The 24,723-nt window shown below is 37.9% G+C and overlaps 5 protein-coding genes across 10 annotated transcripts; 4 read left to right on the forward strand and 1 right to left on the reverse strand.

The window, feature by feature from the left end:
• The first annotated feature begins 295 nt into the window (after positions 1 to 295).
• LOC105645614 (UBX domain-containing protein) lies at positions 296 to 5,040 on the forward strand. Its single transcript, XM_012231260.4, has 4 exons — positions 296 to 1,393; positions 3,682 to 3,852; positions 4,032 to 4,235; positions 4,481 to 5,040. The coding sequence occupies exons 1-4, from the start codon at positions 560 to 562 to the stop codon at positions 4,706 to 4,708; spliced, it is 1,437 nt and encodes a 478-aa protein (XP_012086650.1). The 5' UTR covers positions 296 to 559; the 3' UTR covers positions 4,709 to 5,040.
• Positions 5,041 to 6,369: 1,329 nt separating this feature from the next.
• WNK8 (WNK family serine/threonine-protein kinase 8) lies at positions 6,370 to 9,710 on the forward strand. Of its 4 annotated transcripts, none has more exons than XM_089720204.1 (7): positions 6,371 to 6,941; positions 7,304 to 7,341; positions 7,494 to 7,721; positions 7,839 to 8,050; positions 8,132 to 8,289; positions 8,385 to 8,793; positions 8,882 to 9,710. In XM_089720204.1, the coding sequence occupies exons 1-7, from the start codon at positions 6,873 to 6,875 to the stop codon at positions 9,508 to 9,510; spliced, it is 1,743 nt and encodes a 580-aa protein (XP_089576330.1). In that variant the 5' UTR covers positions 6,371 to 6,872; the 3' UTR covers positions 9,511 to 9,710. The 4 variants fall into 4 exon arrangements, with proteins under 4 accessions (XP_012086647.1, XP_089576330.1, XP_012086648.1 ...); XM_012231258.4 differs by having other exon boundaries at positions 6,373 to 6,941; positions 7,830 to 8,050; XM_012231257.4 differs by having other exon boundaries at positions 6,370 to 6,941; positions 7,830 to 8,289.
• A 1,383-nt stretch (positions 9,711 to 11,093) lies between these two features.
• Positions 11,094 to 12,561, reverse strand: LOC105645612 (protein yippee-like At4g27745). Of its 2 annotated transcripts, none has more exons than XM_012231255.4 (4): positions 12,460 to 12,561; positions 12,020 to 12,076; positions 11,773 to 11,917; positions 11,094 to 11,520 (listed from the first exon to the last, which is right to left on the reverse strand). In XM_012231255.4, the coding sequence occupies exons 3-4, from the start codon at positions 11,863 to 11,865 to the stop codon at positions 11,293 to 11,295; spliced, it is 321 nt and encodes a 106-aa protein (XP_012086645.1). In that variant the 5' UTR covers positions 11,866 to 11,917; positions 12,020 to 12,076; positions 12,460 to 12,561; the 3' UTR covers positions 11,094 to 11,292. The 2 variants fall into 2 exon arrangements, with proteins under 2 accessions (XP_012086645.1, XP_020539737.1); XM_020684078.3 differs by lacking the exon at positions 12,460 to 12,561 and adding an exon at positions 12,302 to 12,372.
• Positions 12,562 to 12,890: 329 nt separating this feature from the next.
• OPT7 (oligopeptide transporter 7) lies at positions 12,891 to 16,239 on the forward strand. The gene is made up of 7 exons (XM_012231253.4): positions 12,891 to 13,249; positions 13,351 to 13,865; positions 13,961 to 14,058; positions 14,166 to 14,735; positions 14,852 to 15,107; positions 15,286 to 15,468; positions 15,559 to 16,239. Exons 1-7 carry the CDS (start codon positions 13,213 to 13,215, stop codon positions 16,168 to 16,170), a joined length of 2,271 nt encoding a protein of 756 aa, XP_012086643.1. The 5' UTR covers positions 12,891 to 13,212; the 3' UTR covers positions 16,171 to 16,239.
• Positions 16,240 to 16,519: 280 nt separating this feature from the next.
• On the forward strand, positions 16,520 to 21,923 carry MTA (mRNAadenosine methylase). Of its 2 annotated transcripts, XM_012231252.3 has the most exons (7): positions 16,521 to 17,763; positions 18,089 to 18,187; positions 19,827 to 19,910; positions 20,075 to 20,430; positions 20,537 to 20,753; positions 20,922 to 21,001; positions 21,373 to 21,923. In XM_012231252.3, exons 1-7 carry the CDS (start codon positions 16,651 to 16,653, stop codon positions 21,650 to 21,652), a joined length of 2,229 nt encoding a protein of 742 aa, XP_012086642.1. In that variant the 5' UTR covers positions 16,521 to 16,650; the 3' UTR covers positions 21,653 to 21,923. The 2 variants fall into 2 exon arrangements, with proteins under 2 accessions (XP_020539736.1, XP_012086642.1); XM_020684077.3 differs by lacking the exon at positions 20,922 to 21,001 and having other exon boundaries at positions 16,520 to 17,763; positions 21,373 to 21,527.
• The last annotated feature ends 2,800 nt before the right edge of the window (positions 21,924 to 24,723 follow it).

Raw genomic sequence — 24,723 nt, forward strand, 5'->3', positions numbered from 1 at the left:
GTTGACTTTGATGCTTAAGGCCTTTTGACCAGGTAGCCTCCAGTTCGTTTGAGTTCATCAGGACCGTCCATGTTGCGGGGCCTACAGGTATGGCACTGACTGTATCATCATCAGCAACAGTAACCAAGAAAGCCCATAACGTTGGAACTTGTTGACGTTATCTAGTTATTGCCTTTCGCAACGTCGTCGTTTAGAGAGGTAAAATGACGCCGTTTCGGGACGGTTACACAATAGCCGTTCTTTCTCCTTTAACAGAAATGAGATAATCAAGAAACCATCCAACTTTTGGCCTGTCATTTTCAGATTTTCACTTATTGCACCACAATGGCAGTCCGTAATTTCTAAACTCAACCACGCCCTTTTCCGGTATCGCGTCGCAACACTATATGAAGTATCGAGACCGATTGTCTTCCTTTCTTCCCCGTCCATAACCATAAACCTCCAAAGTCTCAACTCGAAGAACATTCTAGTCCGTTTTCAGATAAAGCTTGAAGAAAACAAAAATAGAAAGAACTGCCTCCGTTCTCAATTGAGAGGAACCGTAAGAATTTGCGATATAATGGTTGATGTAGCCGATAAATTGGCGTATTTTCAAGCGATCACAGGCCTCGAAGATCCCGATTTGTGCACAGAGATTCTCCAAGCTCATGGCTGGGACCTGGAACTCGCGATCTCAGCCTTTACCTCCAATAACAACAATAATGAAAACGATAGTAACGCCGTCTCCACCACTACAGCTTCTGCCACCGACACTGGAAGTTCCGCTGTGGAAACCTTGAATTCAGCCTCTCGTGATGCATTTGACCGTTCCGATTCTGGTGCTGGAGCTGTAGCCGCAGCGGCCCCTGGTTTAGCCTGGAAACTTATTACCTTACCTTTTTCTGTGATTTCAGGCAGTTTAGGGCTAATATCTGGTGCTGTTGGACTTGGTTTATGGGCTGCTGGTGGTATTTTGTCTTATTCTCTTGGAATGGTCGGGCTGGGGTCAAGCGCCGGGCGGAATGGGGAATCTTCAACCCGACTTGTTTCGGTATCTGCCGCTGCTAGAGAGGCGATGGAGTTTGTATCGGTGTTTGAGAGAGAGTATGGTTCTAGAAGGCCGAATTTTGTAACTGAAGGGTTCATGGATGCTCTGCAAAGGTCGAGGAATGCTTACAAGTTGTTATTTGTGTACTTGCATTCACCAGATCACCCGGATACGCCTATGTTTTGTGAGAGGACTCTGTGTTCAGATGTTTTCTCCGCGTTTGTGAATGAGAACTTCGTGGCCTGGGGAGGGAGCATTAGGGCTAGCGAAGGATTTAAGATGAGTAACAGCCTTAAGGCTTCCAGATATCCGTTTTGTGCCGTAGTCATGCCCGCCACAAATCAAAGGATCGCGTTACTTCAACAGGTGAGGACTATACTGGGATTTTTATCCTCTATTTGGACTGTGGAATTATAATGAGATTTTTGATTATTATAAGTTCAATTTTCACTCTGATTTTTGTCTTACTTAGGCTTTTTGATTTGATGTTCGAGGCTCTGGGATCTTTCACAGAATGAGAATCTTGTGTTTGTAATTCATAGTGCGACAATCATAAGTTTTCATTTCTTTTCTCTTGTGACTTAACTAATCCAATAGTGCTAAAAAAGTTTTTTAAATGCTTGATCGGTAGACATATGCTGTATATAGTATAGAATTGCTTGCCTTTCCTTCGGTCTATAGAAGTTAAAAAAGTGGGCGAATACAATCTTATTTGATTGTAGGAGAAATCTGGAGGTTAAGTCGATAACTGAGTAGTCTGTGGTCATTGTATGTTAGCGTTTTGACATCACTTCTAAATTCACTCAAGTTTCACATAGAGATGAATTCCAGAATGTAGATAGTATATCTACTTGGGAGTGAAGATGGTGGCAGAGCATATACTTGAAGTTTGATTTTTATGAATGCTGCTTTGTTACATGATTACATGAACATGATAAGCGAGTAGTAGGTAGGGAATTTGGCTTTTTCCATCAGAAGAAGAATTTGTTTTCAGTTTGATTTTTCGCAATCTGATAGTTGCTGAAGGTTTCTCTGTTGTGACAGAGTTTTGAACAGAATAGTGGTTTGAGACTGAACAAGCATTGTAGAAAGAATGATTTTGAAGTGATTCTTCAGTATATTTGTAATTCTTGATGGTTCCTCATGTTAAGTTGATGGATTAGGGGAAGGCATGGTTTATGAAAATTAAATAATTGGTTGATCCTTGATGTGAAATTATTGTGAAGCCTAGATGCTAGCAGAGGGGTGCTTTCTCTTTGTTCTCAAGTTACCTGGTTGAACTATAGCCTTCAGAGGTTGTCAGTTTCAGGGTAAAATATGCAAACTAAAACGTGGCTAGCATTCACTCTCTTCTTCATTTTGCTTTTTTTGTCTTTTATCTTTCCCCCCATGTCTTATTTGTCATTATATTTTGTTTGAGGAATTTCTATATACAATTAGTCAAAGTTGTTGGATAGTCTCTTTCTTGTGCTAATTGACTAGATTGCTAGTTTTGAATGAAAACTTAGTAGAAAAATAATAGAAATATGCTTGACATGCTTTAACCCATATTTAGCATGGAGAAGCAAATACAAATCCTAGTGATGTCAGTTAAGAATTATTTCTTATTACAAATGGAACCACAAGTTCTGTTTTCATCGGAGAATCATTTTATGGTCTCTCTCTTGTTTAAGAGAGTTTTAGTATTGCGCTGATAGAGGTACCAGTACTGTACTTCAAGTAGGTGATGATATTGCTCATTTTCATGGTCTTGATGAAATAATGGCAGGGGAATTAAGTAGAGTTTGAAGAGGGTACACTAGGCATTGCTCTGAATTTGGAATCTTACCTAAGTACAAGTGAAGTGCAGGTAGAAGTGGTGGAATATTCTGTGCTGTTTTGCTCATTGGAGTATGTTTGATGCAAATATTCTTTCCAGCAATCACCTGTATCTCTGTGCAAAACAGCCAGTGGTGTTAATTTTGCTATTTTCAATGAGAAAGAGATCTACCATTTGAGACTTGATTACTTTGTATGCAAACCTCAATATCATTGAATGTTTAATCCTTTGGAATGTTGACCTTGTTGGTGAAATTCTTATTTTCTTGCTTCTCTGGAGATTTTTCTTTTGGTAATTTCGTTGTGTAGGGAAGCACACATATATTTATTGTGAAAATTTATTTTATCCTAAACTTCAGGTATTCATTTATTAATAAGGCTTTTTGAGCATGTATTGCAATCATAGTAGTACTGTTGATTAGGCCTATACCTTTCAATAAGTTGCACTTTTCTTGTATGTAATTGCCTGTGCAGTTCAGAAAAATTAGCATAACTATATTAATAAGGTCATCGTAGAGGTGGACATCAGCCAGTTCTGGTCCCAGGTCCTCCCCAATAGGAATTTGCGCTTTTCCCTCCACCTCAACTGGCTGGAATAGCCTGGTTCCAAAATTTTTTCAGGAACAAAACTCTTATTGGAGGTGGTCTGAACCAGCTAGAAACCAGCAGAATTGAAACAGTTGGTTCTGTGGCCACCTCTTGGGCATTGGATGTTTTACTTTACTGGTTGCTGAGGGCTAATAAACTCAAAACCCTCTTTGTAAGAAAATTGATTTCAGACTGTATAGTTGTGGTGTCGTCTAGATGATAAGATCATTGCATGTCTTGCTCTGCAGGTTGAGGGTCAAAAATCTCCTGAAGAAATGCTTGTGACACTACAGAGAGTGCTTGAAGAAAGTGCACCTGTCCTCGTTGCAGCAAGGATTGAAGCAGAGGAAAGAAGCAACAACATGCGTTTGAGGGAGGAACAAGATGCTGCATACAGAGCAGCACTTGAAGCTGATCAAGTATGTTACTTTTTAACTGGAATTTCTTTACTTTTTCTGTTGAAGTATACACCTGATATGATATTTCTTTTGATTTTCTTTTCGTTGGCTAAAGCTTATGCATATTTGGTTGATGGCTTTCATTGATTTTTCCTTTTTCTATTTTTCTTTGTTCTCATCTCCCCTGTTTCTCATTTTAGGCCAGGGAACGGCAAAGGATAGAAGAGCAAGAGCGTCTAGAGAGGGAAGCTGCTGAAGCAGAGAGGAAACGAAAGGAGGAAGAAGAAGCTCGAGAGAGAGCAGCACGTGAAGCTGCAGAAAAAGAGGCTGCTCTGGCTAGAATTCGGGAGGAGAAAGCTCTATCGCTTGGTGCAGAACCTGACAAAGGACCTGATGTTACACAAGTAAATCCCTTTTCGGTTGCTTATTTAGTGTTGGAATACTAGAGCATAGTAAAATGGCATTATGTTTCTTTGCTAATTAATTGGTTGTCTTTATTTTAGTTCAGGCTGTTAGCTTTTATATATCAATGAAGTTGTATGCAAATGAATCTTAGTATCTCTAGCTAGACCTATTCCGACTTTTTCTTTGATCAAGATTGCATCTTTCAGAACTAACATATTGTTTTGCAACTTCCTTTGTTAATCAGGTTTTGGTACGCTTACCAACTGGCCAACGCAAAGAAAGAAGGTTCCACAATACTGCCACTATCCAGTCTCTATATGACTATGTTGATTCTTTGGGTCTTTTAGAGGTTGAGACATACAGCCTTGTCTCAAATTTTCCAAGGGTCACATATGGTTCAGAGAAACTCTCTCTGTCCTTGAAAGAAGCAGGGTTGCATCCTCAGGCCAGCCTTTTTGTGGAGCTGAGTTAGGGAAGTGTATTGCCTTAAGAAGACTAATCCAAAAATGGGTGATGCAAGTAGGGTACTTTGTTGTGTTTCTCTTTTCTTATTTCAGATTTGATTAGCAATGATAGCCAGTAAGATATGATAGATTCTGTGTTTTAATATTTGGTTTCATTTTCCTTTAATGCAAAGATGCAATGAAAAGAAAAGGAGCTGAGGGTGGAAAATGGGGTTGAAATAAGGAATGTTATACTAATTTTGCACATATTATCAGTTTGAGAAATTCTATTATTAGCTTACCCCCCCTTACTCGATTGTAAGATTCAAGTGGTTTGCAATTCTCCTAGATTTCTTTTTAAGATGAGATATCAGACTGTGCTGATGGTACGTTGATTGTGATGGTAAAGTTCGGATTCACAGAAGCCCAGTCTTGTGTGTGGATTGCAATATTATATATATATAATACTTATAGTGAATAAGTATTTGTTTTCTTTGACTTGTAAGATATTTAAAATTTTACATTTATCTTAGGTGCCTGATTGTTCAGAGTAATCTATTGTATGAGAAAGACTTCAAACCATTAAATTGAATTAAAATGCATAATTACTTCTTTTAAATTTTAAGAGATTATTAATTTGATTAAATTATAATCTTGTAATATTTCGAATTTTATTGTTGTATAATAATCTCACATCCTTGACAGTGAGACGGATTAATTGGTCTAATATATAAATTTAATCATGCAGTATCATATGTAAAATTCACAGGGTTAACTGCCCAAACCATAGATCAAGTTTATACTTTAGGTTCGAATTAATTATATATGTGGCGATGATCCATAGATAGTAAGATATATGATAATCATTATGATATGAGATAGATAAAATTTATATTTTAGGCCCAGATTAATTATCTATGTCTAAGTATCAATAATCCATAAACAATAAGACATCGGATAAGATACGAGACAAGTCAAATTTATCCTTTAGTCCCATGCTGATTATATATGTGATAGTGATCCATAGATAATAACAACAATCTATGGTGATCCATACATAAGAACAACAATCTGATATGATGGCTGGATGATAAAGACGTTGATCATCCACTTGCTTGATCTAAATTCGATCTATGCATGCTCATTAATCTGACCGATGGCTTGTATGACCACCATCACTAGCCTCACCACCGCCTTAAAAAATAAAAATACAATCCAATATTTAGATAAAAATGCTCTTTTTGTATCATTAAACCACAAGTTGAAACTGCACCAAATTACTATAATTGCATTTTAATTTAATTGAAAATTTTTCAAAAAGCAATTACATATGAATGAAGCCATTCAATTCCTTCAAATTTTCCTTTTGAAATTTGAAACTTATGATCCCTTTGAAGTGCCAGATTTTGTAAGTATCAAAATCTAAAAATTTTGAAATTCATTTTCAGAAAATTAAAAAAAGTCATCAAATTATCCAAAATCAATTGATTTAGAATATGGGTAGAAGATATTAAGATAATGCAATTTCCAAGCCTAAAACAGAATGGAATTCTACCATTATTGGAATAGCTTCCTTATTTATCAAAACTTGTTAACTACACGCGCCCTTTGAAACGCGTGGGATTGCGCGCCAGATATAGACCTCATACGGCTGAGTTGCATTTTAAAGTTTCGTTCTCTCTCAATTCTCGATTGGACTTGTAAATTCTTCCTCTGCAGTGAGTCCAGTTGTTTGTTTCCAAGTCCTATAGCTTTTTCTCTCCTTTTATGGCTTTCTGTCGCAAGCTTAATCAGTGGTGAGGCAAACGAAACAAAAGATGTGGGTAGCGAGATGGGTGAATCTAGGGTTGGAATGAATATGTGGAAATCGATTTATAAGCGAAATTCGATTATGGAATTGAAGTCGCCGGAATCTGACATGAGTTTTTTCATATTTGGATGCCGATTCTGGTTCCGATCGGCATTCAATTCCTATTCGGTTGCTTGTGAGGCATTCTCTGAACAGCAGCAACAGAAACAGCTTCCCTTCTCTTCTTCTTCGCTTCCCATCGGTGTTGAAACCGAACTGCTTTGATAGGGTTTCCTTTTTCCTTTTGTTTTCGTTTTCTTTATTGTTTTTCTAGCGGTGCGTCTTTTTGTTTGGCTCTACGCTTTCGTGGTTTTTGGAGGCTTTTTCTGTCGTTTTCGTTGATAATGGATTTGGCTTCGCGTGAGGATGATGGTGATTTTGCAGAGAGAGACCCCACTGGTCGATACGTTCGGGTATGGCTTCTTTGAAATTATATTTCTCTTTTTTGTTTGGCGTCCCAGCATATTGAATGAATTGAAGGAAAAAGTTTGAAATTTTATTATTTGTTAATGAGAGGAAATAGTTTTTAAGCTCTCAGCTGAATAGAGGTTCTGGTATGAATTAGGAAACTTGATAGTAGTTGATTTTCTTGCTCTGTGTAGAATAAAAGTCAAAATGTTGAATTTATAACTGGCATTAAAACTATATGGTGGTTAGAGACCAAAAATACTCAATGTCTTGTTTGCTTATTGGAATTAATGTCTTGTTGAATTAGCTTATTTGCTTTAATAGATTTAGTGATGCGATCTTTGTTTGCTTTGTTTTACTCCTTCAGTATGATGAATTCTTGGGGAAAGGTGCATTCAAGACTGTGTATGGTTCTGCAACCTATCTTCTCTAGTTTCCTTGTTTTTAACTTCAGTTTCAGTGGTTCTCTGTTCTCAGCATTAGAAATAGCTTTCTAAAAATAATACATATTTGACTTTGCTATTTTCTTGTGTTGGTTCACTTTTTGTTATGATTAGATATAAGGCATTTGATGAAGTTGATGGAATTGAGGTTGCATGGAACCAAGTGAGTATTGAAGATGTGTTGCAGTCGCCTGACCAGCTGGAAAGGCTATATTCAGAGGTTCATCTGCTGAAGTCACTTAAACATGAAAATATCATGAAATTCTATTATTCTTGGGTGGATGATAAGAAGAAGACTATAAACATGATAACAGAACTATTCACTTCTGGGAGTTTGAGGCAGTGAGTTTCTTTATCTGTTTCAAATATTAATTATTTTATTTGTATTCCATGTTGCTTGTATAATTCATGATGTTTTTTTTTTCCTTCCTTTTCTTTTTGGGGACTTAGATACCGCAGGAAGCATAAATATGTTGAAATAAAGGCCATAAAAAACTGGGCAAGACAAATTCTTCGAGGTTTACATTATTTGCATAGTCATAATCCTCCTATCATTCATCGGGATTTGAAATGTGACAATGTATTTGTTAACGGGAACAATGGGGAAGTTAAAATTGGAGATCTAGGACTAGCAACTGTCATGCAGCAGCCTACAGCCCGAAGTGTTATAGGTAATGGCTTCAGTTCTCTGGAATCCACAACTCTAGACAGGCCACCGAGATCAAAAATTTTATTCATTCTTGATTTTGTAGGTACTCCTGAATTCATGGCTCCAGAGCTGTATGAGGAGGAATATAATGAGCTTGTTGACATTTACTCATTTGGCATGTGCATGTTAGAAATGGTTACTTGTGAATACCCATATAACGAATGCAAGAACCCCGCACAGATATATAAGAAGGTGACCTCGGTGAGTTTTAAGAGTTTAAGGCCATTTGCAATTAGCAATTTAGTGCACTTCTGTAGTAATTGTCTCATTGTCTGTGTTACTTTCATTTATTGCAGGGCATAAAGCCTGCCTCTCTCAGTAAAGTAAATGACCCCCAAGTTAAGCAGTTCATAGAGAAGTGTCTAGTTCCAGCATCGATGAGATTGCCTGCGATAGAACTCTTGAAAGACCCTTTCCTGGCAACTGAAAATCCAAATTCAAAGGAATTTCTTTCTGCATCTTTACATTTGCCGGATCTTATGTCCAAACAAGTGAACTTGCTACAATCAGAATCTCATCCTATGGATATTGACGCTAATCACAAGAAGCTTTCAATCAGCTCTTGCACAAAAAGCTTTGATGAGGCTCTGCAGCCTTCAGCTTCAGAATTGCAGAGGTTCACTGAGAAAAATGACTTCAGGTTAAGAGGGGAGAAAAATGATGATAATACAGTATCATTAACTTTGCGCATTGTGGAAAGATATGGTGAGTTCATCTTCTTTACAAACTGATACTCTAGTACATGTTTTTTTCCTTTTAACTGTATTCTGAATAAATGTTGTTTTTGTAACAGGTGGAGTAAAAAATATCCATTTTACTTTTTTCCTTGATTCTGATACTGCGTTTTCAATAGCTGAAGAGATGGTTGAACAACTTGGTTTGTCAAATGAAGATGTGGCTATCATTGCGGAGTTGATTGATGCTTTGATAATGAAGCTTGTGCCTTGCTGGAGTCCTTCGTTTGGAGGTACTTTAAGTATACCAAATGGTTCTTCTGGATTACAAAATGATGAAACTTCCAAGGTAGGTAGACAACATGATTTCTTGCAGTCGGATAACATGCGGGGTCAAGAGACTCAAGTATCATTCAATTCAGATATATCTGCTGAGTTTCATTTGACGATTGCCTCCGATACCAGTATTAACAAGCCCTTGGGATCTTCTGACTATTCTTTGGAGTTGAACCCATTTGAGTTTGGTTCTGATTTTGACGGTATATCTAAATATGACAAATCTGTAAAGAATTCTACAAATCCTTTTTCCTTAGCAAACGAAGATCAGCAGGATGAGCTAAAGCTAGAGCTTGATGCAATTGATATGCAGTATAACCATTGCTTCCGAGAACTCTTGAGGATGAGGGAGGAAGCAATAGAAAATGCGAAAAAGAAGTGGACGACAAAGAAGAAGATACCTGTCATATGATGTACTAGATTTTCTTGGAATTTTTCTCCAGCTTTACGAGTGACAGGCATTGGAAGAAGCCATTTTTTTTGGCACTTCCATTTTTTTTTTTTTAAAATTCCAAATTTGGATGCTTGCTGGCGGAATCATTTGCCATCACTTGTTATTTTCTTGTACATACAGAAAAATGTTGCACTCAAGAGCGCAACTTTATTCATTCATTATAGGTATTTTTTAGCCTGCACTGCACCTCTTTCAAAGGAATAAGTTACAACATTTTAAATTTGTTTGAATGAATCGGTAATTTTGGGTTTTGGTCTAGAATGATTCACGAATTATAAAAAACTTTTAATTATGAATGTACTTCTTGTACTGTTTTCTTGGATGTAGGATTCCATTTATCTACTCAGTCATTATTTTAGTTGCATAAAGATAACAAATTGAAACACCCTTTGCTGATGGTTTACATTACATAAATGGATTATTTAATCCAATAAGCTTCCTAGATGTGTATCTTGTCGACTCTACCATTGGGATAATTAGAAATTAGCAAAAAAACATTACCACCAGACATATATGGAATGGGGCTTTCAAGTGGAAGGAATATGGCAGAAAGATGAATGAATCCACAATCCCCTTGTTATCAGACTCATTACAATGTCAATTGCCAAACCCATTTATATCAAGTGTAAATCATCTACTTGAGCTTAATATCTATGGACATTTCAATTTAAACCTCGAAGCAGCAAGTGCAGTAAATACAATGAACTTTCCTCAAAAGTTCATATGCTTTTGGAGTAGTTAGCCTAACAAAGAGTTAAACACCAACCAAAGCATATTATCATGACAGAAAATGGAATCCCTATACCTTATCTATCTGAAATAATTGTTTCTCTGAGCATTTAGCATGTGATCACCATTTTCTATCAGAACATCAGTACAAGAAAGCTATTGCAGCTTTATGATGAAAGGTTCCTTCAATAATTCTCCACATCTTTCTTAAACTTCAATCCTTTCACCTAATCCAATCTGCAGCAAATTAATCTTTTTCACTCACCTAATTAAGCACATCAATATTATCCTGCGGTTCATGAGCACATTTCAATATTCTCCACATCTCTCTCTCTCTCTCTCTCTCTCTCTCGCACACACAAACACTAATATATGACGCCCCTCCCCTCTGTCTTAGTAGATAATCTGCTCCTCAGGGAGAAATCAATGTTAAGCGTATTGCTTTAGCCGACTGGCGATTATTGTGAGGATACCAGCCCCATTTCATGCAAAATATTTGTCATCAGTACTTTAAAAATCACATGCAACTGGTATGGAGTGGAGGAGCAGAACTGTCATGACAATAAATAATATGATTTTACAGGCCTGAAAAACTTTAGCAAAACAAATGATGAGTCTGCAAACTGCAATTAGCCCAAAAGAGCAGAAGCTAAGGCAAATTTCATTACTACTAATGCTGATTAACAAAAGGAACATATTGACATGGTCCTAGGAACACTTCATAAGACCAGTGCTACTGATACATGCCTAAGGAACCTCACAATCTCCTAAGGAGCTAAACATTCACTTCATCAGCATAATGAATAACAAAATGACAGAATTATTCACAATTTATTAACAAACTAATAATGTTCAATACAATATCCACACAAGGAAAAACAACAAGAATGCACATCGGAGGACAACAAGAAAATATTTGCAATTGATGAGATTTTCCTGGACAAGATGAAAATGTAGTAGCAGACATACACTTACACCAATACCATGAGGTTAACAGAATGCTGCCGACTGCTACCAGTTTTCTTTAACTATTTTTGACTTCTCAAGGATAAACTTTCCTTCCTTGTACTTTTGTGTTTCTTCATAAGCTCGTTCATATTTCCAACCGAGCACCTCATGACAGTCGCAGCAATAGACATCAGCAACTGTGTGGAGGCCAGTCATTAGCTGCCTGTCCTCCTTCGGTCCAACCATAATGTTCATCGCATGAGAGAATAGAAAGGCTCGACCATGTCTTCCCTAGGTCACAATAAAGGAAATAATTGATCATTGAGGTCGAACTAAACCAAAAAACAAAAATATTAAGGGTAAATATGCATCGGATGCTTCTAAAAAAAATTGCCTTCAAGCAATAACAAATAATCTAAAGCCCATCTTTATTACACCCAATTGAGTCTAAGTCTGGTTTTTAATTCTGTTGGGTCCAAATTTTATTCCCATTCAGATTCAATACAAATTATATCCAAACTAGAATCAGCATTAAGCTTTCACCTGAAACGCCTTAGAAATGACATCATCGTGAAAGGCAACATGGTTTCTGCAATTACAGCAACTGTACAATCTTGGCCCAACAAACTCTGCCATTGATGATAATTAACAACACTCACCCACAAACCAGTTCAACCAAATTAAGATCCTTTAAAGGAAGACATCCAAATGCCACAAAAACTCTATTAATCCATTGCAAAAAAAGTAAATAGTTAAAATATAAAGGAATTTGAAGTGAACAGGAACTTACTACTGATATCAGAAAACTATATAGCATATCATTTTCAGCTTCTGTTTGCCAAAACATCTGCACCAAGAGATAGCAACGAAAAAAGCAGAAAAATCAATTTGAGTTCAAGGAATAAACAATAATTGATAAATAACAATAATAATCTCAAGAAACCAAAACAAAAACAGCCAATTGGAAATGACACGTGATCAGGCCAAGAAAGAGGTAAAACTCAGAAGGTGAAACTGCTTTCCAAAAGAAAAAACACGAGAATTGAGAGATTTGAATCAGGATGTTAATCACCAAGACAAAAACAGCCAAAAATTTGAACTTTATCAAAAACTCTTCTCAAAGATTACAAATTGGGTATTGTAGAGCGATCATCTAATCAGAGAAAGAAAACATTTAGTTTAATAATAATGAGATTGATTAAGAGAGTTGTGATGTGTTTATAAACAAACCTGCCCATTGAACCATGGTGGGTGAGTGTATAGAATATGTAAAGGAGAGAGAAACACAGATTTAGGGTTCTGTTAACTGTGGGTTAAGTTGTGTCTGAGTTCGCTGAGTGCCTGATCAGGAAGATGACATGTTGCATTTTGGAGCTTCGAGGAAATTGGACACTAGATTGTGTTTAAATTACAAAACCAACCATTGCCTTTTTTATTTTATTTTAATTTTAAATTTTAAATTATAGAGCAACGGAAATTATCGAATTGTCCATTGCAAAGTGGCTCCACGTAACAACCCATAAGAAGTAACAAATCTGGAGTTTTAAATACCATGGAATCTATATCTTAAGTACTCATTTTGACAGACAGGTAGAGCTACCAAATAAAAGAAGTTAGTTGGGAAAAATCCTTCTGTAACTTATTATTGTCTGGTCACACCTAAATCATGAAATCTAATTTCTGCTCTGGACCAACTAATTTGAGTTAAGAATTAATCCAATTTTGTCTAACCATTTTCACTTCATTCTTGTTCTATTCATGCAATTTTAAGAATGCCCTGAATATATGAGCTATCTCAGCCAAGAAATAAACCTGTATACTCTTTGAGCCTCTCTCCACCACCTGCAATGAGTGGATAACTAAAAAAAAGAGGAAAGAGATTATCATTATTTGGCATTTCAACTTATGAAAGGAAAATCTTGCAATTTTATGTACTGAAAAATTCAAGTTCCTCTCTCCCTCTACAAACTTGTAACCAAAAACATGGAAGAAGAAACACATGAGATCAGAGCCCCTCTAAGTAAGTCTCTCTTGCATCTTCATATCAAATAAGATCTATTTTTGTAAACAATAGAAATTGAAGCAATTTACTAATTGTGAGTGTGTGATTAATTTGTGCAGTAAGCACGGATGAGAAAGTTAAGGATCCTAACGACATACCATCATCTTCCTCATCATCAGAGATCAACAAACTACAAGAAACAGAAGAGAACTCACCAGTCAAACAAGTAGCCTTAACAGTGCCAACAACAGATGACCCTTCTCTACCGGTTCTCACATTTAGAATGTGGGTCTTGGGCACCATTTCTTGTGTCCTTTTATCATTTCTCAATCAGTTCTTTTGGTACCGCACAGAACCTTTATCAATCACAGCTATCTCTGCCCAGATTGCTGTAGTGCCTCTTGGCCAATTAATGGCTGCCAAGATTACAGATAGAGTTTTCTTAAAAGGCACTCGGTGGGAATTCACATTGAATCCTGGACCCTTTAACGTCAAAGAACATGTTCTTATCACCATCTTTGCTAACTCTGGAGCTGGCAGCGTTTATGCCATTCATATTGTTACTGTTGTTAAGATGTTTTATAAGAAGCATATTACGTTCTTTGTTTCTTTGATTGTTATTATCACAACCCAGGTTAGTACTTGCTTTTATCAATACTATCTCAAACTTCATTACGCTTTTGCATTTTTCGGTGGTCAATATTTTTTTTGGCGGGGTTTGAATGGTAGGTTTTGGGGTTTGGATGGGCCGGCATATTTAGGAAGTACCTGGTGGAGCCTGCAGCTATGTGGTGGCCAGCAAATCTTGTTCAAGTTTCATTGTTCAGGTATTTTTGACCTTCAAGTTTCTGCCTTTCTGTTTAAGGAAAAAAGGTATGATGAGTGTTGAGGATTCATTTGAGTTCTGGTGGCCAAAATCTACTTCTAATTACAGGGCTCTGCATGAGAAGGAAGAGAGGGCCAAAGGAGGAGTGACCCGTATACAGTTCTTTGTAATAGCCTTCATATGCAGCTTTGCTTACTATGTTTTCCCAGGCTACCTCTTCCAAATGTTGACTTCCCTCTCCTGGGTTTGCTGGATATTCCCAAAATCTGTCTTGACCCAACAACTGGGTTCAGGCCTTTATGGGCTTGGAATTGGTGCTATTGGGATTGACTGGTCAACTATCTCCTCTTATCTTGGAAGCCCACTTGCTAGCCCTTGGTTTGCTACGGCTAATGTGGCTGCTGGATTCATTTTTGTCATGTACATTTTGACCCCATTATGTTACTGGTTTAATGTCTACAAGGCCAAAACTTTCCCTATATTCTCAGATGACCTCTTTACATCAAGCGGCCAGGAGTATAACATTTCTGCTATAGTTGATTCCAATTTTCATCTTGATCTTGCTGCTTATGAGAAGCAAGGACCCCTTTATCTCAGTACCTTTTTTGCAATGACTTATGGAGTTGGTTTTGCTGCACTTACTGCCACAATTGTTCATGTTGCCCTGTTTCATGGAAGGTACTAAGTTAAAGACTCGAAGGGCAAATTTTAATTTTCATATATCTATACCTAATAGATTTGATTCCTAAAATTATGGTTATTTTTACATCCTAATATTAATATAAGCAATGTAGGGAGATATGGGAGCAAAGCAAAGCAAGCTTTCAAGAAAAGAAGATGGATATACACACAAAACTGATGAGGAAGTATAAGCAGGTTCCTGAATCATGGTTTGTGGGTATCCTTTTGTGTAACATTGCAGCCACCATCTTTGCTTGTGAATATTACAATGATCAACTTCAATTGCCTTGGTGGGGTGTTTTACTAGCCTGTGGGATTGCCATTTTGTTCACTCTTCCAATAGGCACCATCACTGCCATCACAAATCAGGTAATATCCTGAGCCCAAAATGTAGGAAGATTCGTTCTATATATGTGTGTATGTATACAAAAATGAACATATAACATACTTCCCATAACCATTTCTCAACAGTGAAAGAGAAAAGGAGGTTTTTTGAGGTGGGAAAAGATTTAATGCATTTTGCTGATGTTGGTTGCTCTGATGACAGACACCAGGCTTGAACGTTATAACAGAGTATATCATTGGGTATATCTACCCAGGATACCCAGTTGCCAATATGTGCTTCAAAGTCTATGGCTACATAAGTATGACACAGGCCATAGCTTTCCTGCAAGACTTTAAACTTGGCCACTACATGAAGATTCCTCCTAGGACAATGTTCATGGCACAGGTATCAGCCCTTCACAAAATTCCTGCTTTTCCCTTCTTCAACTTTCACATTTTCCTATCTAAATTTCATATTTGCTTCGACTTTGTTTAGATTGTGGGGAGCCTCATCGCCTGCCTTACATATTTAGGCACAGCATGGTGGTTAATGGAGACCATTACAGATATATGTGACACAACAGCCTCCAACAGCGTCTGGACTTGCCCAAGTGACACTGTATTCTACGATGCATCAGTGATCTGGGGTTTGATTGGACCCAGAAGAATTTTTGGAGATTTAGGCACATACGAAGCAATCAACTGGTTTTTCCTCGCAGGAGCAGTAGCACCTGTTCTTGTATGGCTAGCTGCAAAGGCATTTCCAAAACAAGAATGGATTACACTAATCAACATGCCAGTGTTAATAGGAGCAACAGGAATGATGCCACCAGCTACAGCAGTTAATTACACTAGTTGGATTATATTGGGTTTTCTTTCTGGATTTGTTGTGTATAGGTATAGGCCAGACTTGTGGCAGAGATATAATTATGTACTTTCTGGGTCATTGGATGCTGGCCTTGCCTTCATGGGAGTGTTAATATATCTTTGTTTGGGGATAGAAAATATTAGCGTTGATTGGTGGGGGAATGATCTTGATGGATGCCCTTTGGCTACTTGCCCAACCGCTAAGGGAATTGTGGTTGATGGTTGTCCAGTTTTCAGCTAGACAATCTATTACAAGAAAAGAAGAACATGGCTTGAAAATTCTATCTATTACTTACTTTTTTGCCATTAACACTGTTTTAGAACTTGGAAAAACCGACCTCTAAAAGATAAAAAAAGGGCAAATCTTTTGTTATTATATTTTTCAAAGCCCAGCATTCCTTTCTTTGTATGTATTGTTCAATATTTTAAGCAAAGCTTCTTCAAGGGTATCGCAGTGACGAGTCGTTGTCGTTATCGCGCTATATAAACGTCAGGTCGTTAGATTAATCTCAGAATCTCATAAAATGACATTTCGTACAGTATCAAATTGGGAATACCGTTGATCATTACAGTATATAAGTGGAATTCGATTAGGTGGCCGAGAACGGACCCGTGATTATTACACTCTTAAACTCTCGCGACTCTCCCAAGTTAGAACCCCTAATCTGCAAAAACGTTAGCTTTGATTCTTCACTCTCGAGAGAAAGAAACAGAGTGATTAATGGAGAGTAACTCAGATGGGAACGAGGATACGGCGGTCTCCACCATCAAAAGCCTACGTTCTCAGCTCGAATCTCGAATAGAAACTCAGCAAAGGACCCAACTTGACCTCTTAGCTTCTCTCCAATCTCTAGTACCTAATATCGTCACTTCTATTGACCTCTCTCTTCAAATTGTGTCTTCCTTCAATCACAAACCGTTTACCCCTACGCCCTCTCTCCCTAACCCAATAAAGAAAACTCTCGAAATAGCCAACCATGTAAAGAGTCCATCTAGTCCTCGCTCTGGTACTCTTTCTAAGCCCGCAATTTCCAAGCTTGAGAACGCCCAATCTAATGTTAACGATAAGTTTAGTGTCGATGAGAGTGGGAGTCCGTTGTCGGTTGTGAGGGTAATGGTGGCGGAGTGCTTGTTGCAGAGGGTGCCGTTTGATCCGATAGATTCGTCGACAGTTTTGAGGAAGCTGGAGAATGACCAGAATGCCACTGCAGCAGAGAAGGCGGCGTTGAGGGAGGTGGGTGGGGAGTCTGGTGCGATTCTTGCGGTGGAGATGGCTTTGAGGTCCATGTCGGAGGAGAACCATGGGATTGAACTCGAGGAATTTGTAGTTAGTGGTAAGTCTAGAGTTATGGTACTGAATATTGACCGAAATAGACTACTTAAAGAATTGCCTGAAAGTGCACAATATCAGCAAAATTTAGAATCTTTAAATTCTAGTGATTTAAATCAGAGTCAGAGCGGTAACAATGGCAGTGGTGCGGTTGATATGAATAACAATGGAGTTTTTGGAACGGGAGGGCCTTTGGTGCAGAGACCAATGCCAGCAGATATGTGGATGAGTGGCGGTCCTGGTGGGGATATGTGGAATGGGCCACCAAGGGGAGGAATGGTGGGTCCTAGAGGGATGATGATGGGGCCAAGAGGGATGATGCAGAGGCCGCCATTGTCAATGCAGCAGCAGCAGAAGCCTAGAACAGAGGAGGATGATATGAAGGATTTGGAAGCATTGCTCAATAAGAAGTCATTTATGGAGATACAGAAATCCAAGACTGGAGAGGAGCTTTTGGACCTCATCCATCGGCCTACTGCAAAAGAAACTGCTGTGGCTGCCAAGGTACTTGACATTTTAGCCTTTCAATTTCAGCTGTTTATGTTTGCCATCTTACTTGACTCTTTAAGATGTTGGTTTAAATTATTAAGAAGCTTTTTTTCTATAGTTATTTTTTATAGAAGTAATGATGTCTTAGAATTAGAAGTGTCAGCTTGGAGCTATTTTTGTTTCCCATCGCATAGGTGGGATCCTTCTACCTTGCTTTGAATGTGTCAAGATGAAAATTCATATATGAAGTGGCTTATTCTTTTACAGTTCCCCCGTTCTTTAGCTTTATTTTCTCTCCCTTTTTAGTTGGCTATATCATAAATGACATTGTTGGTTTCAGTTCAAAACCAAAGGTGGTTCTCAACTGAAGGAATACTGTTCTGCCCTAACAAAAGAGGATTGCAGGCGTCAATCTGGTTCCTTTATGGCATGTGAGAAGGTCAGTATAGTTACATTGTGCCGGTATTGTTTATTAGCATAAAACATATGTTTATGATTAGGTCATACTATATCTTCTTATCTTTGCCTCATTGTCATAGAGACTTCTAGTCAAAGCTCTATAGATTTGTCAGGGTCAGCCAAAACAAAGTGCTCTTTAACTTTTTGTTAGTTATGAAGTGGACTTCAGAAGATTGAGGAGTAAGAACTTGTTTATATGTTATAGGGAAGTTCGTTTGGTGAAAACTTGAAATTTCTGTCTCTATTACTTAATCCAATTACCTACTCCTGCAACTGGGTTGAGGTTGTCGATTAAGTTTTTAGGTGGCCCAGCGCTTGGTATTTATTGTTGAGTTACAAGCATAGTTATTAAAGGTGTGCCTCAGGCGCGCGTTACTTAAGGTTCAAGGGCTTGTGCCTCAACAGTCTTGAGGCGAACGATTTCACTCAGGCTATTGCCTCTGGGTAGAGGCGTGCGCCTTTTTGCGCCTAAGGCTTGAGAAAGGTGCACCTTTCTAATTTTTTGTTTTCCAGAATAAATCAACTATTTCTTTTTTTCAATATAAAGCTACCTAGCCAAAGTCAACTTACACAAAATAAATAAATAAATAAATAAATATAGAAGAAATAAAATGCAACACAAAAATCGGTGATGTGATTTGTGATCCAACCTCCAATCTGGCAGTCACCTTTTGTAATCTAGTCTTTAGCCCCATTCCATCCAGATATAACTCTTTCAATTTTTCTTCCTATATTTGCTTTCTATTTCTTTTCCTTTTTTCATTTTTTTGATTATACTCTTTTCCGTCTTAACTCTAATGTCTTAAAATATAAATTGTCATGTTGCCATTTTTTTCTGATTTATGTGTGTTTCTTTCCATGTTTTCTACTTTATCTCTCTTTTTTTATGATTGATATCTTAAAATATATTTTTTAGATTTCTGTGTTTTATTCTTTTTTTTTTTTTAATTTGCGCCTCACTTCACTCAGGCTGCGCCTTCGCCTGGAGGCTAGTGCCTAGCCTTAGTGCACCTTGCGCCTTTAATTACTATGGTTACAAGTATTTATGTGTAAAAAACAAGTTGAAAATAGTGCAATTAAATAGAATGAGATAATGCAATGTACAAAGCAGTTGAACTGATTGGAAGAACAGTATGGAAATAAGTGAAAGTTGTGGAACTATGAAGCTGTCTGAAGCAACTAAACATTAGTTGGCTATTTATTCACCTTATTATTGGATCTTTAGGGCTTTTTCAGCCCCATTTTGTACATGTTGTGCTGTGTAAATCGTGACATTGTACTATGTAATCACAAATATCTCATGCATGTTGCTTTTCTGCTAGTGTGGATTACTCTAACTATGCTTTAAATATAGGGAAGAAACACCCAATTACAAATAAAAATAAAATAAAAACCATGATAATGACATTAAGGTGTCATTACTTGGGAGTTTGTCAAAGAACAGAAGACTCACATACACTAAAAATTGGATTTAATCGCCATAACTTTCTAAATTGAATCAAACGGCATCTCACAAGATGACATTTTGTCATGATCACTATAACCTCCTAATTTGCTATAGCCTTTATTCGATTATCATGGTGAACATTTTTCATTTTGGATACTTTGACATGTCACAGGTTCATTTCCGACGAATTATTGCTCCTCATACTGATGTCAGTCAAGGAGACTGTTCTTTTCTAGACACTTGCCGTCACATGAAGGTAAGGTTCTTTTTAGGGCAGTTCTTGTTGCTACACTAAGGTTACTGTGGTAAGGCCTTGAGGGCCTCAAGCCCTGGGGTGCCCTCTTTTGCAATAACTTAAAATGTTTCTTTAAGAGTAAATTTACTAGCCCATGAGTAACATAATCTTGCCTTCTTTGATAGACATGCAAGTATGTTCATTATGAGCTTGATCCGACTCCAGATGTGCCACCTATGATGATGGGTGCTGGAACACTTTCTCTCCCCAAACCTTTAAAGCCTCAGCGTGCAGAATATTGTTCAGAAGTAGAACTTGGTGAACCACAATGGATTAATTGTGATATTCGCTCATTTAAAATGGAGATTTTAGGGCAATTTGGAGTCATCATGGCTGATCCACCATGGGACATTCATATGGAACTGCCTTATGGGACAATGGCTGATGACGAAATGCGGAACCTTAATGTTCCTGTGTTACAGACCGATGGTCTGATTTTCCTTTGGGTTACTGGACGTGCAATGGAGCTTGGGCGTGAGTGGTATGTGTTCATATATGGTCATTTCTAGTCATTAGTATTGTTGATAATGATGAATAATTGTGTGGGATAAGCTTGAAAATGATGCATATCATGATGTTTTTTGCAGTTTGGAGCTTTGGGGGTACAAGCGTGTTGAGGAGATCATTTGGGTAAAGACTAATCAACTCCAGCGAATCATTAGAACAGGCCGGACAGGGCATTGGCTCAATCATAGCAAGGAGCACTGCCTTGTTGGAATTAAGGGAAACCCAGAAGTAAACAGGAACATTGATACGGATGTCATTGTTGCTGAGGTTCGAGAGACAAGTCGTAAGCCAGATGAGGTTTGTAAATACATATACCAAGTTCTCGGTAGCCTATCTCATTTCTCTGTTGTCCTTAGAATTACTATTTTTCTGAAATGCTTTGAAATAATAAATGAAGTCAGTTTGAAATAATTCAATGACAACTTATTTGGTACAAACTTGATTAGTACAAATAAACTATTGCAGATGTACCCTATGCTGGAGAGGATCAGTCCAAGGACAAGAAAGCTGGAATTGTTTGCTCGTATGCATAATACTCATGCTGGGTATATTTTCTTGAAATTATAGTTATGCTTCTTGGTTCCAGATTAAATTGGTAAAAATTTAGTTTAGCATCAATGTACAAACTTTAGCAAAGTATATAATATATAATACTGATCATCTGGATTTAGAATGGTCTTGTATACTCAGCAAGTATGACAAATAATTAGTTATCATGTATTAGCATCACTTGGGTATTATACTCAGGAGGAAGCCCATATCTCAGAGCATAACTATATTTCCTCTGTGTATATCTTTACATTCTATGTTCTGCTATTAACTCTTCCTGTAAACAAAATCAGGCACTGTAATTTTGGATCACTAAATGCCAATTACGTCACCTCAGTACCTTCTCATTTCTTTTGTTTTCCATCAGGTGGATGTCACTTGGTAATCAATTGGAGGGAGTGCGACTGGTAGATGAAGGCCTGCGAGCCAGATTTAAGGCTGCTTACCCAGATGTTGTGGTCCAACCTCCCTCTCCTCCACGGGCATCTGCCATGGAAATAGATTCTACTGCATCTCAAATGAGGAGTCCTTTTGCGGTGACGGAGTCAAAGTCCACAATGGCACAGTTTACAGAGCATGCAGCAGCAGATACAGCCTATGTTTCGGACAATAAGCCAATGGCTGTAGATGCTGATATGGCGGGCTGAATCTCTTTGATTCTCTTATTTAATCAAGCAGCATTCTGTTGTAGAGTAATTAGTGCTGGTACCAAGATTATGTGATTACTCTTTTTTTCCAACCTAAACGATCATATAACGTTGAAGAAGAGGGGGGTTTTGGGTTGCATCTGTAACCATTTTCAGGTCTCTGAACATTTTTTTTGCCCTTTTCAAACTTGTGCCACCCTTATAATTAAATTTTGTAGTAGAGCATGTTAAAGTAAGCAATTAAAATGGATACTCGCACACGGCTTTGTTACGATTGTTTTCTGTTTTTTTGGGACATTATTCTGTCTGTTGCTTCTACCTCAAGTCGTCGCCCAGTTTTTAATTTGGTCTGGCTTAAAGTTTTAACTTTTCAGACTTATTTGGGTTTGATCCAAGCCTAAAAGTGCTAACGTGCTCACCATCTTCTGGGCTTAGTTATTTGACTCGATAAGGTTGGGATTGTCGTTAGAAGACGTCCGTTTGTAGAAAAAGATTTTGAAGATGGAAACATAACCGACATAGCATGATAATGGAATGGAAACAAATACTTGATAGGTTGTTGGCATAAAGCTCAAAGCTCGTAAGTAGCTGGCACCGCCGAATTATAAATTAATACAACTGTTATAGCGTGTATCTTGGAAATTTTCTTTTCTATTCTCCCCTTGCAAAATGGACATTGGTGTCTATGTGCGGAGACCTTTTTCGGAGCCAATATCTTTTGTATTTTTGATGTATAGTTCGTATAGGGTTTTCCAAGCGATAGTTTGGAGTCTTATGGGTAGCCCAACATGCCTATTTCGCCTATTTGATACATCAATAAGAATTTCATATGCAATATAAATTTATGCACAAAATCGGTGCCAGTTTTAAAGCATTCGATAATTTTGGTCCAATATCTCTTCCTTTGTTGTTTCGCCATTTTAAGACCACAAAATTTCATTATTAAATCTATACGAATCATTGAAATATCAAGCTCGGGCCTTTCCATGTTGGAGCTTTCGGCCAAAATCTAAAGGTAACACCCATTTGGTCAAAGAAACTTATATGAAGGCCTGTTTAAGAGCCAATATTTTCTGTACGTCTGATGGGCAGTTCGTATAGGATTTTCTAGGCGATAGTTTAAAGTCTCATGGTCAGCCCGGTATGCCTATCTCGACTGCACAATGCATCATTAAGAATTGTGTACACATTATAAATTAATGCGCAAAATATGTGCTACTTTGGAAGCATTCGATAGTTTTGGTCCAATATCTTTCTGTCTGTTGCTTCTTATGCCATTTTGAGAACACAATATTTCGCCTATGGACTTGTAGGAAGCATCCAAATCAAGCTTGGTCTATTCCATGCTAGAGCTTCTAGGCCCAAAAGTCTAAAGATATATCGCTTTGGTCTAAGAAGCCGTGTATGAAGGCCTGTTCAGGAGCAGATATCTTCTGTATGTCTGACGAGCAGCTCGTATAGGGTCTTTTAGGTGATAGTTTGGTATCTCATAGTCAGCTCGATGTGCCTATCTTGCCCGCTCGATGAGTCATACAGAATTGTAAACACAATATAGATTCATGCACAAAATCCGTGCAACTTGAGAAGCATTTGGCAGTTTTGGCCTAATATCCCTCCGTCTATTGCTTCTCATGCCATTTTGAGACCATAATATTTCGTCTATGGACCTAGAGAAAGCATTCAAGTCAAGCTTGGGCCATTCCATGGCGGAGCTTCCAAGTCCAAAATCCGAAGGTATATATACCCCTTTAGCCTATGAAGCTTTGTATGAAGGCCTGTTCCGAAACTGATATCTTCTGTACGTCTGATAGGCAGCATGTATAAGGTTTTCTAGGTGATAGTTTGGGGTCTCATGGTTAGTCCGACATGCCAATCTCAACTGCTCAATGCATCATTAAGAATTGCATACACTATAAATTGATGCGCAAAATCTGTGTAACTCCGGAAGCATTTGACGGTTTTGGCCTAATATCTCTTCGTTTATTACTTCATACATCATTTTGAGAGCACAATATTTCATCTATGGACCTATACAAATCATTAAAGTCAAGCTCAGCCCATTCTATGTCGGTGATTCTGGGCCGAAAAATTCAAAGGTATACCCCCTTTGGTCTAAGAAACCCTGTATGAAGGACTATCCTAGAGTTGATACCTTCTGTTTTTCTAACAGGTAGCTCATATTAGGTCTTCTAAGTGATAATTTGGGGTCTCTTAGTCAGCCCGACATGCTAATCTTGCCTACTCGATGCGTTATTAAGAATTGCATACACAATGTAAATTCATGCGCAAAATTAGTACCACTCCTAAAGCATTCGGGCCATTTCGTGTCAGAGCTTTCGGGCCTAAAATCCGAAGGTATATCCCTTTGGTCTAAGATGCCCTATATGAAGGCCTGTTTAGGAGTCAATATAATCTGTACGCCAGACAGCTAGCTCGTATAGGGTCTTCTAGGCGATAGTTTGGGCTCTCGTTGTCAGTGTGACATGCCTATCTCGCTTGCTCGATGTGTCATTAAGAATTGCATATGCAATATAAATACATACGCATTCATATTATGGTCTCGAAATGGCATGCCAAGCAACAGACACAAAGATATTGGGCCAAAACTGTCGAATGCTTCTAGAGTGGCACCAGTTTTGCACATGAATTTTATTTTGTTTATGCAATTCTGAATGACGCATCAAGCATGCGAGATAGGCATGCCACGCTAAGTATAAGAGCCCAAACTATCGCCTAGTAGACTATATACGAGTTGCCCGTAAGGCGTACAGATGATATCGACTCTAGAACAAGCCTTCATACAGGACTTCGACCAAAGGGGTATACCTTTGGATTTTTAGGCCCAAAAGCTCCGACATGAAATTGGCCCAAAAATGATTTCAATGCGTTCTATAGGTCTTAAATAAAATATTATGGTCTCAAAATGGAGTGCCAAGCAACAGACAAAGAGATATTGGGCCAAAACTGTTGAATGCTTACGTAATGGCACAAATTTCACGCATGAATTTATATGGCATATGCAATTCTTAATGATGCATTGAGCAGGCGAGATATGCATGCCTAGTTGACCA

The sequence above is a fragment of the Jatropha curcas genome, chromosome 4 (assembly GCF_041381405.1).
Source record: "Jatropha curcas cultivar XTBG-Jc1 chromosome 4, XTBG_Jcur_1.0, whole genome shotgun sequence".
NCBI classification, from domain to species: domain Eukaryota; kingdom Viridiplantae; phylum Streptophyta; class Magnoliopsida; order Malpighiales; family Euphorbiaceae; genus Jatropha; species Jatropha curcas.